This window comes from Ricinus communis, chromosome 2 (genome assembly GCF_019578655.1).
Source record: "Ricinus communis isolate WT05 ecotype wild-type chromosome 2, ASM1957865v1, whole genome shotgun sequence".
NCBI lineage: Eukaryota > Viridiplantae > Streptophyta > Magnoliopsida > Malpighiales > Euphorbiaceae > Ricinus > Ricinus communis.
In genome coordinates, this window is record NC_063257.1 from 12,580,596 (window position 1) to 12,597,536 (window position 16,941).

The window sequence follows — 16,941 nt, forward strand, 5'->3', positions numbered from 1 at the left end:
TATATTTTATTCTTTGACAATTGATTACTCTATCTTACAATCTCTTCAGAAATTACTACTAAATATATACGCGGCCATTCATTAGCTCCCACATGATATGGTTTCTTACTTTTACTGGCATATTTTATGATTTATTTTTTTATAATACTTACATAGCCTGTGTTTTATTTTATTTTCTATTTATATAACTTAATTGACTTATAACATTACATGAGGTTAATTATAAATATTTCTGAAGTAATATTAGATGATTACAAACATCAAGAATTCATAAATATAGTTAAAATTTATTTTAAAAGATTTATTTCTAAGTTAATTATAAAATATAAAAATACATGTTCTAATCATTTACTTTTAAGCTTGAAATAATTAATTAACTATCAGATTATTTGAATATAATTATTGTATTATAATTTTATTTAAAAATGAAATAATTGATTCGATATTAAAGTATTAAAAAATAAACAAATAAGGAGTAATTACTATTTATTTATGTATTTTTTCATGTTATACCAATTACCTTTTAACATTTAAAAGTTATATCTTTTTAACTTTTTATTTTATAATAAAAACTTATTTCGTCAGAATTTTTGTTAAACAATTATTAACTAGATTTGTTTTTATACTATTTACCCATAATTTTTTATGTAATCTATAAAGTGCCGCTTATAGCTTATTTAAAATAGTAGAATCCCATTGTCTAATTTCTTTGCAAAAAATAACTTTAGTATATATACAAAAATAATTAACTAGTGTTCTTTAATTACTCTAATTTTTAGTATAGTTAAATTCTAATAAAATTTAAATATCTTAAAAATATTTATATTTATCAAAATATTAAAAAATTATAGAATTTAACTTTATATTATTAAGATAAAATAGATATTATTCTTATTATTAATTTTGTTATACTAACTTTGATAAGAAATTTGAGAATCAAATTATATTTTTGTTATTAATTTAGTTCTTTACTTACAATGACTTTCAAAATGTAAAGAGATTTTAATGAAGTAAATAAAATATAAAAGTCAATTTGTATATTATAGTAAAAATCAGGAAGAAAAATAGTATAAAATCAAACTTATTTAATGATTGTTAATAGAAATTCCGATGAAAAGAGTTTTTATCATAAAATTATAAAATAAAAAATAAAAAAATAATTTAAATGTTAAACAAAAAATAGTATAATATAGAAAAATTCAGAGGATATAAATAATTACTCAACAAATAAAGGATGATAGTTGGTAATATAGTTCTGTTTAACATAAGGAGTGGGTCCTACTAGTGCCACATCAGCAAAAAAGTTAGGAGCCACTTCCTGTTTTGGCTTTGTTAGTTCAAAAGGGTCTTGTGAGGCCGAACTTTCTATTAAATAGGAACAAAAAAAAAGATATAGAAGTCCATTTGCGGGCATTGGCCTATAGTTGAGGATTAATTTGGACATTGTTCTATAGTTGAGGGTCCAATTTGTGAACTTGGCGAAATAATAATCAGATTGAAGATAAAACTAGATAAGGTACCTTCTTCTTCTATTCCTTGATCTGTCTTGAGATTGTTTCAGCTGCATATACCAAACACCAACAGCAAAAATAATTGTACTGTCAAATAACAAGAGGAGGGAGAGAAGGAGAGAAGAAAAAAAAATGTTAAGTCTTGCAGTTGGGTCATCAATTGCCATGGCTAAGGTCTCTACACATTGTAGCTATAACAAAACCTTGGTTCAGCTACCAAGCACGCATTTTGGGTTAAAGGAATCACAACCACCATCTCATCTTTCTTTCCCAACCAGACCCATTGCCTCTTTTAAGACTGCTGTTGCCGCTATTGACTCCAATGATCTCAGTTCCTCCTCCCCTAATCCTCCTGACAAGGTTTTTCTTTGCAACTTTTACTTCTTTATTTGTTATGTGTTATCTTTCTGATCCTATATTGTTCAAGAAATTCAATAATCAACTATGGATTGCTTCATAATTTAGTATACACACTACAGTAAAATTATCACTTTACCAATGGTTAATGGTATTGTTCACTAATAGATAGATAATTCCCTGACTAAGAGGATCATATGTGACTAATTGGTAGCTATATGGAAATTTTCTCATCCCCAATTCCACAACTGATAGTAAAACCCCCAATCTGGGATCCTACTGTTACAACTTACAAAACATTACCACTTCAAGTAATATGCAATACCTTTCTGAGAATTGATAAATGTATGTTATGTATTCCTTTTTATTTCTGAGCTGCAGCAGTCCAATTTTGCTTGCTTGTTTTATAATGCAGGAACAACCCAACAAATACTTTTTTGTTGTTGCAAATGCAAAATTCATGCTGGATGAAGAGGAGCACTTTCAGGAGCAATTGTTTGAGCGCCTTCGATACTATGGAGAGCGTAACAAGGAGCAGGATTTTTGGCTTGTTATTGAGCCTAAATTCTTGGATAAATTCCCTAATATTACCAGGAGGTTGAAGAGACCCGCGGTTGCTCTAGTCTCAACTAATGGTCCATGGATCACGTAAGGACACTACTAACACATTTCTTGTTTGCTTTTCTGCTTCTACATTTTTGACAATTGATGTTTATATTCAGCTAAAAGTTGTAATCTTTGAAAGGCTTAAAGTCCCATAATCATATCCCTTCTTAGTGAAGATGTGGAAATGAATGCTATGGCTACCTGGATGATAACCGCCTCGTGAAATTTTGCAAAACTCCAGGATAGGGATGGAAGTGGTTTTTAACATAATGTATGCTTTGGTTTCGTGTCTGATGATAAGAATTGGTCATGAGCTCTTATAGCTTTCCAGTATGCCTAACCAGAATTTCCACACATTTTTTGTTACCTAAGCCTGCGAGAAAAATTGTGCAGTTGGAAAATAATGGACATATTTATGACTTTGTATTTAGACTGAATTGTCTATATCGTGGTGGTTGCACTATCCGAGAAGAGAAACCAACATAAGTTAATGTCATACTCAACTCATGATGCTTGTTAAACAACTATGGGATATTGTTAATTTGTCCGGTAAACAGACGTATTCTATCTTTTTTATCAGAGTTTGGGCAAGCCCACCTTGCAGTTTATAGTTTTATGCCTGGATAACAGCCTCTTGTATTACTATCAATTTAGATGCTAACTTTCACTAGACAGCAATAGGCACCTCAGTGTTTGTTTATTTGGAGAGACACGAGCTTGTCCCTGTTTGTCACTCTAGAGAGAAAAATAAAAAAATTTGTTTCATTTCCACTTTTTATCAAAATGGTATTTCATTGGCTGTTTTCTAATTTACGATTGCAGGGCTCAAATCTGCAATCCTAACCAATATATTGAAGAAAATGAAAGCTGACTAGCAATAAAAAATTGTCTACTGAAAGTCATCTCCCAAAAATACATGCTCACATGCACAAACATATATATCAACATAAATTCATGCATATGTTATATCTTTGTGCCTCATATTTGTTGCTTTTTCATCGCATGGCATGGCAGGTTCATGAAATTAAGATTGGACCGGGTTTTATCTGATAGCTATGAAGCTGACACCATTGAAGAAGCATTAGCTTCGAACCCTGTTACTCTAGCGTTTGAGAAGCCAGCAAATTGGGTAGCACCTTATCCAAAGTATGAGTTTGGGTGGTGGGAACCCTTCTTACCTGCTGCATCTAAAGAATCAAAAGTATAGAGTACTTTCCCCTTTTCTTTTGTACTCGTTTTTGACTCCCTTCTCTCTGTTTTTTTTTTTTTTTTTTTTTTTCTTATTTTCAATCTTTTTTAACTAGTGAGGTAATTTTCCAATGTACTAGTAACTGGCAGTTTAAGCTGCTTTGATCAGCATACGACTATGTGAATTAGATGATTGGCTTTGTTGGTTCATCGGTTATATTGCTTGTAATCTAAATATTCTTGAATTCTGAAGAGATTGCAATGTGCCAATGTCTAAACAGGTACCATTTCTGCTCTGCAGTCTAATCTGATAGAAACTAGTGCGAGCAATCTTAGGCTTATATGTGAAGCATTACTTTTCACCCAGTAAATTAGCTTCAAGATTTTCATGAATTCCAGTTTCAGATATGGGAAACTTTACATTAGGCACAGTTTTGAGCTCTAAAATCGTGAATCTGATTCTGGGAAGAACAAAGAATGCATATTTATGCATTTACTCGCTCTCCAATATGCATAACATCTGCTTCCTGCTTACAAAGATGATAAGTGGTACTAGTCTTTTCAAATTCCTTCCATGAACAACTTACAAATGGTAAAAAAGTAAGAAAGAACTAAATTATCTTGCAGTTCTTATTGCTGCTTGTGATCCTTCTGAGAAATAATTACTGGTATCTTCTGGATAACCTTCTCATCCAACACTGCATACTGCTTCTTTATTTCAATCCATGCCTTCTCAGCATATGTATCGACATCGTCTTCATTCTTCTCATACAGCATCGGCATTGTCAGGAGCATCACAAACACTGCACAGACTACATTTTGTTATTTCAATCCATGGCTTCTCAGCATATGCTACAAGTGGAAAATAACAAATATACATGTATTGGGAGAAGTTGAATTCCAAGCCCGAGTACCTGATCCGAGTATTACCCTTGTCTAAACTTAGTATTTTGGCAGGATGAGTGAATCTCCGAAGCAATAAAACATGGATAATCTGTGGAGTCATATTTTATAGATTTTGCTACAGAAAATGGCATTCAATAATTCAAATGCAGGATCTGATGTGAGCTAAACTCGTGGAGATGGTGCAAATCAGAAACTATACATAGGTAGAGAAACTGAAAGGCCTAACCAATCCTTTGGATTGTGCATAAATAATAAAATTAGAGAAAAAAGAAAAACTGACCCAAGTAAAAGAGGGTCAAAAAGCTGAACCAACTGCCAACAACAGAGATAACCCACAACACAGCAATCACCTGAAAATGAAATGAAACTCAAAATCCCATGTCAAACTTGGAAAGAACTTCGCAAATTCTTGGATAAAATTTTTTAAAAGATGTGGTCATACCGATAGAAACTTCTTCAAATCCTTCCCTAAAGCTACATCCCGAAAGTTTAAGAATGCCCTGTTAATTTCACCTCTCAGCCAAAGAAGAATAGCCACAAGCAGATCTTCTGGCACGGTAATCCTGGGAAATTCTGGAGGTGACCTGCAACATAAACAAGAAAGCTGAAAAGCTTGACAAGCTATATTCTCTTCCAAGAAATGGAAAAAAAAAAAAAAACCTATTAGTACTTACATATTGAGGAAGGTGGCTAAATTGGACCACAGGAAGAGAGTTGCAAAAGAAAGAATGAGAGAGTGACAGAGAAAAGTAAGCAAAGTGTAACCAGCACACTCAAAGAGAAGCCACAGGACTGTGGCCACAGCAAATACACAACCTGAGGCTTGCTTGTTCCGCCACAGTATAATGTCAGCAGCTGAGAAACATAGCAAAAACAATCGGTCATCACAAAAACTATATATGTAACAAAAAAAAAAAAAAAAAAAAAAAAACAGAAAAGAACCCTGGAAAAGATTGTACGTTTTCCACCGCCAAGGACCAAATGGAGAGGCTTCTGACGGCCAAATAGACGGTTCTTTTGAGCAGATTGCACGGCAACATAGTTATCAATCTCAGAATCGGAGGATGAGGAGGAGGAGGAGGAGGAGGAGTGTTTATGATCATGTTCAGTATCACGAGCCTTAATTTCATTGACCAACTCAGGATTAAAAGCATCCGCTGGTTCCTCTACCATCTTTCCTTTGTTGCTGCCAAGTTATCTAATAACCAAAAAAAAAATGGCAGAGGAGGGTATATGATTTCTTGCTTTGTCTCTGTTGGGATCTTTCGGTTTCTGTTTTTGCATGTGAAACTGAAACATTCAAACAGCCAAAAAACTAGAAGAAAGCCTTATATTATGATCCCACCATATTCGCAAAGACTTGGAATACTTTTACCTATTCTATTCTTGGCTGATTTGCAATTCCTCAGCTTCTTTTGCCATATCAGCATATGATCCTGTAAGAGAAAAAACTCATCACCCCATTAAATTAATTAACTTTTAAAAATAAAACTAACTTGTAAAAATAAAAAAAATATTATAATTCCTTAGATGATTCTTTCCATACTGTGATGGATCAAGTTCATATATAACAGGGTCCTCAGTGACCACATTTATAACAATCTTCATCATGTTATCTGATCAAGGTTTACAAACTTGTAATGTTCCACTTTTTTTTTTTTCTTAACCATTTTCATGGCCTGACAGGTTGATATAAGATAAAAGTATCATTACATTACTATTCAGGTAATAACTCATTATACCTGTTACTATTAATATGTTGCATTACTAATTCAGGGAGGGTAGAAATCACCATGAGTACCTCAGCTGAATATATTAATAAACAACGTATTAAGAAATATTGAAATATAAAGAGTAAAATATTTTATTTAAGTTAAATAAAGTTTTTATATTTTATTTTTTATCTTATTTTTATTTCTATAAATAGTAATGGATTTTTTTTAATTTTTATCAATTGAAAAATAAGAATTATAAATATCAATTAAATTAAATGTATAGAAACTTGTAATACGTAGAATAGAGAGTGTAAAGAGCCAAATTGAATATTTATTTTATGTTTAATAAATAAAGAGTGTATTGGAGTGTCATTTTATGATATGACTCTTTAAAATAAAGAGTTTGACATATATAAAAAGTATATTGAAGTGTCATTTTATGTTGACATATATAAAAAATGCATTAAAATGACTTTGGTATATATAAAAAATGCATTAAAATGACTTTGGTATATATAAAAAATACATTAAAAATAATTTAATAATAAATATATTATAACACTTATTTCACAAAATAATTTTTTTTAATCTACAAATACAACTTTTTAATCATATCTTTCATATAGTTATATCCTTTCAAATAGTCATATTTATTCAAAATATCTTTTAAATATTTTAACTCCTAGTTATATATAGATTAAAATTGGCATTTGTATTTATTGCAGAAAAAATAAATTTATTTCTCTTTGTAAATTATATAATAAATACAAATACTATTTTAAATTGATTTCTTGCACAAAAGACAGTAGGGGCTTGAAGAAAATTCTATTTTTCAAATTCTGATTCCAACAAAAAGTCAAAAAAAATTTATAAAGTTTATTTAGGAGGAAAGATAAATTATCATTTCCTTGTAAGCATATGATGCAACATATTTAAAATTGGGCTTTCAAAAGAAGTTGACAAGTGGCATTTTGTTATTGCTAAAGTTCCTTCTTCATTATTTGTATGTAACTAGTTTAATAGCTGTGCTGAAGTTAATTATATTAATGAATTAATATTATATTTATATTTTATAGCTAATTTAATTATATCTTATATAATAATTATATTATTCAATTTATCTAAATTATTATAATTTTTAATATAAATTAAATAATTAATAGAGCATAAGTATTATATATTCTCTATTAATATTAATTTGTATATAAGATATAAATATAATAACTACCATAGCATATAAATCTTGTGACAAGTTGGAATTAGAACTAATAGTTTCAGTTCTAGCTAAGGAGAAACCAATTTTGACCGGCTTCTAATTTTGAGTCGGTTCCAGTCTGTTTTGACCATTTCAGTTTCATTTATCCAACTTATAAATTTTTAATCTGGATATTAAAAACTAATATAAATAATATGAGAATTTATAAAAATATAAAAAGAAATAAAAAGATTTATACTTAAACTGTAATTTTATAGCAGTATATATATATATATATATAAATAAATAAAATGATTATTTATTATTAATTAAATTTTAATAATATAAATTAAATTAAATTAAATATTGAAGCATAAATAGAAAAAGGAGGAAATTAATGCGATTTAAGAAAAACTTAAATGACTTCAATACCTTCTTATTAAAATAATTTTTTTTTTATTTTCTTCTTTAAAGTTGTATTTAGGTAGAAATCATAAAATATTATAAAATTATATTATATATTTAGACTTTTTATAGTTAACAAATAAAAATAAGTAATTGAAAATAAAAAATAAAAGATATAAATAAATACAAATCTTAGATTAAAATGAGTAAAACAATTGTCACGACCCCATCTGTAGGCCGGTGACCAGCATTAGGAAATGAGTAGGCGTAAAGCTACCGAATCCCGTAGTAAGCCTGACACTCACTGACTTAAATAAATCTCATTTAATATTATTGATGCCATAATTTATCTTAACCGTTAAATTTTACATAATTAATTCGGTCTGCCAGAAGAATTAGGCGAGACCCGAAACTACAGAAAATTACAACTGATATATATCTACTATTTCTATTGCGGAGAATCTAAGACTTTACAAGTTAAGATACCAAATCAATTACATCACCCGATGATGAATGAGTCAGGTTACTAGATAAGAGTCGCAGGAAGACTAACAGTCACAGATATGAAAAACAGTAAAAATAGAGACTGTCAGTCTCGAGAGTGAGTTAAAATCATATATCCAAAACTAATTGCAAACACTTTAATAATACATTTATTTAATTTGAAATAAACATTAGGTCATGCTTAAATAAAATAGTTCTCACACACTACTCGACGGAGTACTTCAGTAGAACCCTAATCCCAACACTAACATCTCGATAAATCTCAACACTGACATGTCAACTAATCTCAACTCTAACATCTCGACTAATCTCATTCCAACAGAACTGGCGCTCAGAGAGCAAAGCTCGACCAAGGTCCTTAACTCTAGTCCGGTCACTTAATATTCACTATAAGCCTTAGCCTTTCGGCTCTTTTATTCCAATAAGACTGGCGCCCAGAGAGCGAAGCTCGACCAGAGACCTTACGTCCAGTCTGGTCACTTAGGTTTCCAAATAAGCCGGCACCCAGAGAGCAATGCTCAACCAGGTACCTTTAATCCGGCAACTACACTCTACTAAGCCCAGAGAGCGATGCTCGACCAAGGCAAGTTCTAAACTTTCTTTTTTAAATTTACCCATTTACCCTTTTTCCATCATTCTTGAATCTATACCGATACACTCATCAAACTATTATGTTCTACTGCCGTCCCATCCTGAGTCATCAGACAATAATAAATTCAGTGATGAAGAATATATATATATATATATATATATATATATAGTAATCAAGGAACACGATACATATGAATAATAATTAAATGAATAATTTAAACTTACAATCATTTAATCACAATAACTATTTAAAATTTGCATATGACATGTGCATAGCAGATATATGACTTTAACTCACAGCTTTGACGATCTCCTAGCTCTGCTCTGATGCCTCGGATGGAGCGAGCCGAACAGATGGATTATCGAGCCGCTTGATCGCTCGGTTGACTCGCCTTCAGCCGTCGGAGTCCGATCGACGATCCGAACACACCATCGAACTCGAAACGACGCGCTGATGACGATCTCCGATTCTGATTTTCTGACCCGATCCTAATCATCTGAAGAGATTTGCGGATGATCTCGGCCGTCGATTTGCAAATGGATTCCGATCGCCACGAAACCAGTGCCATTGCGAAACTTGAGCTGAGAAGATGCCGGATACGTCCTCCGATCATCCATAGCTCGTCGGAGCTCACCGAAAAAGCTAGAAAATGCCGGCTGCCCCTACTTTCTCTCTCCACCGGATCTTCTATCTCTGGCCACCATTGGCTGCCGCTAAAAGAAAGCTCGCCAGGAGTCGATCGCCACCCGGAAATGCGGAATGGCACCGACAACCGCCTCCCCTTCCCAGCGCTTTCCGCCACTCCTCACCTTTGTAGTTGCCGCCATGCCGCTCATGGCCTTGATGGCGCTTGCCGCATCGCGCGCCTCCTGAATCCGACACCACCGATGGACGACCTCTCCCCCTTCTTCCCGATCTCTCTCTTTCTTTTCTTTTGTTTCTTCTCTATATCAACAAAGGGTCCCTGAACTTTTCTTCTTACCTTTTGGTCCCTCAACTTTTTTAATTACAACAATCTCACCCTACAAAATTTTTAATTAACCCCTAGACTTTTCTTTAACCTTTCAATTAAGCCCCTAACTAATTAATTTGAGCCAAATTAGAATTATTGAAAATATATAATTACATATACACCCTTGCTTTTAAATGTAAAATTATCAAAAAACCCTTGCCGACATATTTAATTACAAAAATACCAAATATACAAATTTTCATTAAAACCCCATATTAATAAAATTATACTTTTAATCCTTATTCCAAAATAAATTTTCAATTTAATCCTAACACACAATTAATTTAATTAATCAACTTGCTAAATATTCTCCAATTAAAATTTAATACCATTAGCTAATTAAAATATCATTTTCTCCAATAATTCTTTTATAAAATATCCTTTACAATTTCTTTTATAACTCTCAAATATAGAATTTAACTAAATATATTCATTTGAGGGAAAATTTTGAATAACCAAAAATATAATTTATTTTACAAATAATTTACTTAATTAATTTCTTAAAAATCAAACTAATTGGATATAGAAAATAACTCATTTATTTGTCTAGCATTAAAATTTAAAATTACATTTAAATCGTTCCAATTAAACCAAATAAAAATAAAATAAAATTAATTTAAATAAAAACTCATTTTATTATCATTATTAAAGAAAAATTTCGGGTATTACAGCAATAAAAAGAACTATAAATAAAAAAAAGTCCATTAATGAATTTAATAAGTAAATACATAAAAATAAAAATAACAAAGAAATATATCAAATAGATAATCAAGTTTAAATCAAGATTTTATAATATAGCAAGAAATATCAGAAAATAAGATAAAATTGATTAATTAGTTAAAATAATAACAAAAGAAGTACATACAAAAATTAAACTTAAAAGTTGTTATTATTAAAATTATAGATTAACGGAAAAAATAATTATTTTTTATTAATTAATATTTATAAAAAAGGATAAATATTATTCTTTAGGAGTCATATGTGGCAACCTGTGGTCAAATCATTCTCTTTCTTTCAACTTTAATATATATACTAGTTGTTTATTTATATATTACACGACCGTTATTATTGTACAAGTATAAAATTAAGTTTATAAATATATTTTAATACAATTTTAATACTTAATGTTTATTTATCATATTTTAAAAATAACAGTAAATTAGATATTCTTAATTTTTTTTAACTTTTTTAATATTTTAAAATTTTATTAGTGTACTAATATAAAATTATTCTAAAATATTTATTAATTAATTCTAATTTTATATAAATTAATATTGTCAATGTAATTGATACTATTATTTTTTAGAATTAGAAATTATTATATAATCAAAAATTAATTTATTAGTAAATATAATATTTAAAATATTATTTTCTAGAATTAGAATCATTATCTAATTAGAAAACTAATTTCTTGGATAATATAATATTGAAATATAACTAATATGCTATTTTTAAGATAATCATTATCTAATTAGAAAATTAATTTATCATTAATAATGCTGTTTTTTAGGATTAGAATCAGTGTTTAATTAGGATGTAACTTATTAATCAGTAAATTAATAAAAAAAGACTACAAAATTATGCATGAACTTAAATTCCATATGTAAAAAATAAGTATATATCAAAACAAAAATCCTATATGTCAAAAAAAGAAACAAATGTCAAAAAAATTTAAGTTGTAGAAATTTATATATATATATATATATATATATATATATATATATATTAAATTAGTTGGTTTTTATTTTGTAGAACTAAAAGTTGTTAAAACTCTTGAATTTCATTCATGTATATATTTAATTATTTATATGAAATTCCAGTATCTCATGTTTTATTTATACTTTTTAATTATAAAACTATAATTAATATTCATTAAAAACTTTAAATATATTAATATAATCTATGAGATAACTAAGCAAATTTTATAAAATTACTAAATTATATTGTGTGTTACACTCTAATAATATATCGGGCGGGTGAACGATTAGTTTGATTATTGCAGCCAATATTAATGAGGATCAAATGGGAACTTAGGTCTTTGTTAAAGCATCTTCAGAGTAATATAAGATCTGCTTGCTTCCCCTGCTTTTTGCATAGAAGGAATGTCATGAAAAACAAATGGAAGTATCATTCATTGTAGAAGGCATATACAAGAAGTTCAAATGAAAATAGCAACTAGCATCAAATCCTGAAAGACTACAAGACTTGTCTGGTATAGCAAGAAGCTACTTCTACCAGGTCACTGTACTAATAGAAATGAAAAATATCTAGCCTCTTCTCCAATATTTATCTCTACTTAATTTCGTTTTTGTAGCAAACACATCTCAAGATTCATAATTTACAACTTCTTAACTAAGAGATTGACACCATATTCTGGCTCTATCACCAATTTGATAGCAGGGGAATGGATGTAGGTGGGAGAGAGGGAGAAACAGAAGTTGGTAACAATAAGAGCTATGAGTATCTTGAGCTCAACCATGGCCAAGTTTTGTCCAAGACAGACACGAGGGCCAACACCAAATGGCATGTACATGAAAGGGTACTTGCAAGCTCCTGCTATCCCATTTGCAAATCTGTCAGGATTGAACTTGTACGAATCTGGTCCCCATATTTCAGGGTCTGTATGCAATGGCAACACCATAGTCCAAACATTCACTCCTTTTGGGACATTAATTTTGCCAAATCTCATGTCCTTGAAGGCTTCCCTTGACACCACAGCCACTGGCGGATACAGTCGCAATGATTCATGAATCACCATGTTAAGCTGCAGGACAAATAGAAATATTGGCATTTATCAATAGTTTCTTTCTTTATCTTGAGTTTCTTGAACATTTGTCCTTTGAAGCATAAAAAAATTCCAGTATATAAGTTGGAGACTCGTCCTCAAAAAGAAAATGAACAAATTATATATCTTTTCTTCTGTACCATTTTCATCTTGCGAACCATATCTGCATCTGGCATACGACCTCCACAAGTTTCAAGAACCTCTGCACGAACACGATCCTGCCATTCTTGATTCGCAGCTAACAACATGAGGGACCATGTGGCAGAAACAGCAGTGGTTTCGTACCCAGCCAAGTATATGTTCTTGCAGTTATCAACTATGAATCTGTTGATTGCTTCTTGGCTCAGGTTGCTGTTTTTGGCACCCTCAAGAACCATTTGCAACAAGTCCCTCTCATGTGTAGCTTCTTGTCTCTCCTTCACCACCTCTAGAATCAAATTGCGAATTTCTTTCTCTAATGCCCATGCTTCTTTGTTACTTTTAGTTGGAAGATACCTGTAACAAATTACCCTTTCTGAATTAGTATATTCATGTCAAGATTATAAGTATAGTATGGTGATGAAGTTGCAGGAAAAGGCTGGCTGACCTCATGCCAGGAACAGTTGCTAGACTTTTCCTGGACATAGCCTCCTGGAGAGATCTTAGCAACAGAAAGATCCTTTCAGCTTTGGAATAATTACTTCCAAAACAGGCTCTTGAGATAACATCTCCAGAGAAGCTTCTCATTGCGTCATCGATCTTGATGTCAGATATTCCACCATCTGAGTCAATTCTTATCTTCCATGAATTTACTAAGGTATTGGTAGACTCAGTTATCAGGTTCACCATTCCCTGGAAAAAGTCAAGTTCAGTACTAAAATTGTTTACCATGAAAACAACCGAGACTAACAATTGTGGCCCCCTAGAACATGTAGAAGATCAGGAATTCAATTGCTGACAATCTCTGTCCATTTTAAAGTTACCAAAAGACAATATTCCAGAATCACATGATTGACTACAGACTTGATCTTACCTTAACCTTTTCCATGTACAATTCAGGAGCAAGGATCTTTCTCTGATGGGCCCAAACCGTTCCATTTGAAGTCAGAATGCCCTGACCAAGCAAAGGACCTCTCTCCTTATGCTGGTAAGAAGGTTTCCCAAAGTCTAAGGATGTACATGTTGTAATCTCTTTCACCATGTCAGGTTGATTCACACTTAGAATTTGTATATTTCCCAATGAAAACACAAACACTTCACCTGCAAGTTACCACATCATTCAATAGGAAATGACTCTAAATCATTCCTCTTTTTGGGAATTGGCAAAATACTGAGTTCAGGCATTTAATAAACTAATCAAACCCCAGTTCATCAAAATGAAAAGCAACCACAAAAATTCTTTAAAAAAAAAAAAAAAAAAATAGCAGAAAAGGTGATAACAGATAAAAATACCATATTGCTTTCTCCATTGCTCAAAAAAAGGAAAAATATCAGCAGCACAATTATGGGTAACAGGAGGCTGGCTGGTAGGAGTAACATTTCCAACTTTAGAGGATTGAGACTTCTTGATCTCTCTTATATTTCCAAGAACCAAGGTTGGAGGAGGTCCATTGATGCCCTGCTTCTTCAAAATGGAACGAAGCCTTTCTGGTTTCAACACCAACACATTGTATACACGCAGCAATATTCCAAAAAAGCCTACAACAGCAAAAGAAACTAGTATCCTGATAAGTTCCATGGCTAAACAGGCTCTTATCCTTCTCTGTACATAAGAAAGATTTGAGATGAGACAGACGCAAATGTAATTTCCTAAACCTAGTGGTTATTGTTGTTGTGAACCTTGACACTAGGATCCTTATATTGAAAATCAGTGACGCCTAAATAGGGACAAGGACAACAACCCTTTCATCTAGAAACACACACTTCAGGATATTCAGCTTTTAAGGAAATATGATATGCCGAGTCCTTGACCATTTAACTTGCGCACAACTTTATTATGTGGCGCCGAGCAATTCTGAACGAGGACTCTTAATTATTTTGATTATAAAAAATTATTTAGGATGAGTTAATAAAATAATTTTATTTGAGTTTCTAATAGTTTTAAATATTTATCAACTTTTAAGGAATAAAATAAATTAAAATATATATTTTAAAATTCTATTAATATAATAAATATAAAAATTATGTTAAAATATTTATTAATTAATATTTCTTTCATTTTATTATAATTGTCACTTTTAAATTAAAAAAATTAAATTTTTATCACTTTTATATATTCAATGCATATTACTGTTTTTATTCTATTTTATTTTTATATTAAAATAAATGTGATAAATTTTAAAATATCAATATAAGAGTAAATTGGTCTAATTTAACTATTTTTTCATAATTGGTTTTATTAAATATTTTTTTAATCTGAATAAATTATTAAAAATTAACGGTTATAATAAAATAAAAAAATATTAAAAAATTAATTATTAATTAACAATAATATTAAAAATATACTTAAATCACTAATTTTTAATATTATTATTCCTACCACCCTATTCTGGCATCCTCATCTCTTCCGAAATTATATATTATCACTGTATCTTAAAAAAATTAAAAAAACGTTGTTCAAATCTAATATTTTTATTCATTAATAATTAATATTAATAGATTTATTTATTTATCGTTACGATAACTGACTAATGAATACTGCCACGCATTTACATAGCAAGTGGTTATTAGGCTCCAATTGAATAAAGAGTTTATAAACAATGTCTTAACTTTACTTTATAGATCAAATAATCCAAAATCAGAATGACTTAATTAAATATTGAATGAGTTACACTTATTCTTCTGAGTATTTTTGTTTAAGCAACAGAAGAATGATAGAAATTATAAATTTTTAACTATTATATATGTATTTAATTTATTCAATCATTGCATAATACACCAAAAATAGCCTGGGAAAGTCTATACAGAAGTAGACATTAGAATTAAATTTTGCATATTAGCTTAGTATTAAAGATAAATCATGAAAACTTCACATGAGGTTGGATTTCTTTTAAGATGACTGATGTTTTTTTTATTGTAAATTTAGGATTTTCAAAAAGGTGGAATTCTTCTTTGTTGGGGTCTAAAGTGGATTGCTAACGTTGGAGTTTTATGAGTAATAAAAAGGATTGTTTTATGTTAAAGTCATTTGTCAATTTAGAATAACAAAAATTGACAGCCTGACCCAGAGAAGCGGTTTAATGAGGGGGGAAATGGACCAGGGCAAAAATAGGATGCTTGGATAATAAACAACTTCTGGCAGGCTTCTAGGATAGCAGCATTCTAAGGTATGGGGGTACATGAATGAAACACATCGAAATGGGACGGAGAATGATTGATAACATATATGTAAAGAGTTTGATGTGAACTAATCGCATGAAATGTCTTTTGGTTGTTTGACTGTAGAGTTATAGGCATTCTAAAGTTAAACGTGCTTGGTTTGGAAATTTTTTAGGATAGATGACCTTTTGGAAAGTTCTCGAACCCGCCAAAGGAACAAAACCATGAGGCCAATGAGGGCCAAAGCGGACAATATCTCATATAATTTGGTTTCGGGCTGTTATAAATAGTTCAAGAGCAGGACCCCTCTAGTAGATGTGTGGTTCGAGGACGAACCAGATGGGAGCTGGTGGGTATGTGCTAGCGTGGCCTAGAGAAGCGGTCCGATGAGAGCGGGAAATGGACGTTGGGGAAAAAATAGGATACTTGGACAAAGAGCGTCTTCTGTAGGCTTCTAGAATGGCAGTACTCTAAGGTACAGGGTACATGAATTAATCGAATTGCACATCGAAATGAGGCATGAATAATTGATAATATATATGTAAAGAGTTGAAACTAATTATATGAGGCATTTTTTTGGTTGTTTGGCTGTGGAGTTATAAAAATTCCAAAGTTAAACATGCTTGTTTGAAAAAATCTCAGGATGGGTGACTTCTTGAAAATTTTTCGAACCCGTCAAAGGGACAAATTCGTGAGGCTAATGGAGGCCAAAGCGAACAATATCCCATTTGATATGGTTCCAGACCATTATGAGAGACAATGATGTAATTAGGAATATTAGTTAGCTCGGGCTAGATAACTCGGAGTTGAAATTATATTGTTTAATTATAAATTTTTTGATTTATTTTCGAGCTAGAGTAAATCCATA

General features: G+C 30.8%; 3 protein-coding genes across 4 annotated transcripts; 1 reads left to right on the forward strand and 2 right to left on the reverse strand.

The window, feature by feature from the left end:
- The first annotated feature begins 1,521 nt into the window (after positions 1–1,521).
- On the forward strand, positions 1,522–3,959 carry LOC8286044. Its single transcript, XM_002526338.4, has 3 exons — positions 1,522–1,871; positions 2,284–2,516; positions 3,489–3,959. Exons 1-3 carry the CDS (start codon positions 1,644–1,646, stop codon positions 3,679–3,681), a joined length of 654 nt encoding a protein of 217 aa, XP_002526384.1. The 5' UTR covers positions 1,522–1,643; the 3' UTR covers positions 3,682–3,959.
- Positions 3,960–4,129: 170 nt separating this feature from the next.
- LOC8286043 (reticulon-like protein B5) lies at positions 4,130–6,204 on the reverse strand. Of its 2 annotated transcripts, XM_048371464.1 has the most exons (6): positions 5,528–6,204; positions 5,243–5,423; positions 5,011–5,152; positions 4,849–4,918; positions 4,577–4,632; positions 4,326–4,465 (listed from the first exon to the last, which is right to left on the reverse strand). In XM_048371464.1, exons 1-5 carry the CDS (start codon positions 5,739–5,741, stop codon positions 4,589–4,591), a joined length of 651 nt encoding a protein of 216 aa, XP_048227421.1. In that variant the 5' UTR covers positions 5,742–6,204; the 3' UTR covers positions 4,326–4,465; positions 4,577–4,588. The 2 variants fall into 2 exon arrangements, with proteins under 2 accessions (XP_048227419.1, XP_048227421.1); XM_048371462.1 differs by lacking the exon at positions 4,577–4,632 and having other exon boundaries at positions 4,130–4,465; positions 5,528–6,193.
- A 5,892-nt stretch (positions 6,205–12,096) lies between these two features.
- Positions 12,097–14,605, reverse strand: LOC8263254 (cytochrome P450 714C2). Its single transcript, XM_002526336.4, has 5 exons — positions 14,208–14,605; positions 13,789–14,015; positions 13,363–13,607; positions 12,917–13,271; positions 12,097–12,755 (listed from the first exon to the last, which is right to left on the reverse strand). The coding sequence occupies exons 1-5, from the start codon at positions 14,491–14,493 to the stop codon at positions 12,330–12,332; spliced, it is 1,539 nt and encodes a 512-aa protein (XP_002526382.1). The 5' UTR covers positions 14,494–14,605; the 3' UTR covers positions 12,097–12,329.
- Between the last annotated feature and the right edge of the window lie 2,336 nt (positions 14,606–16,941).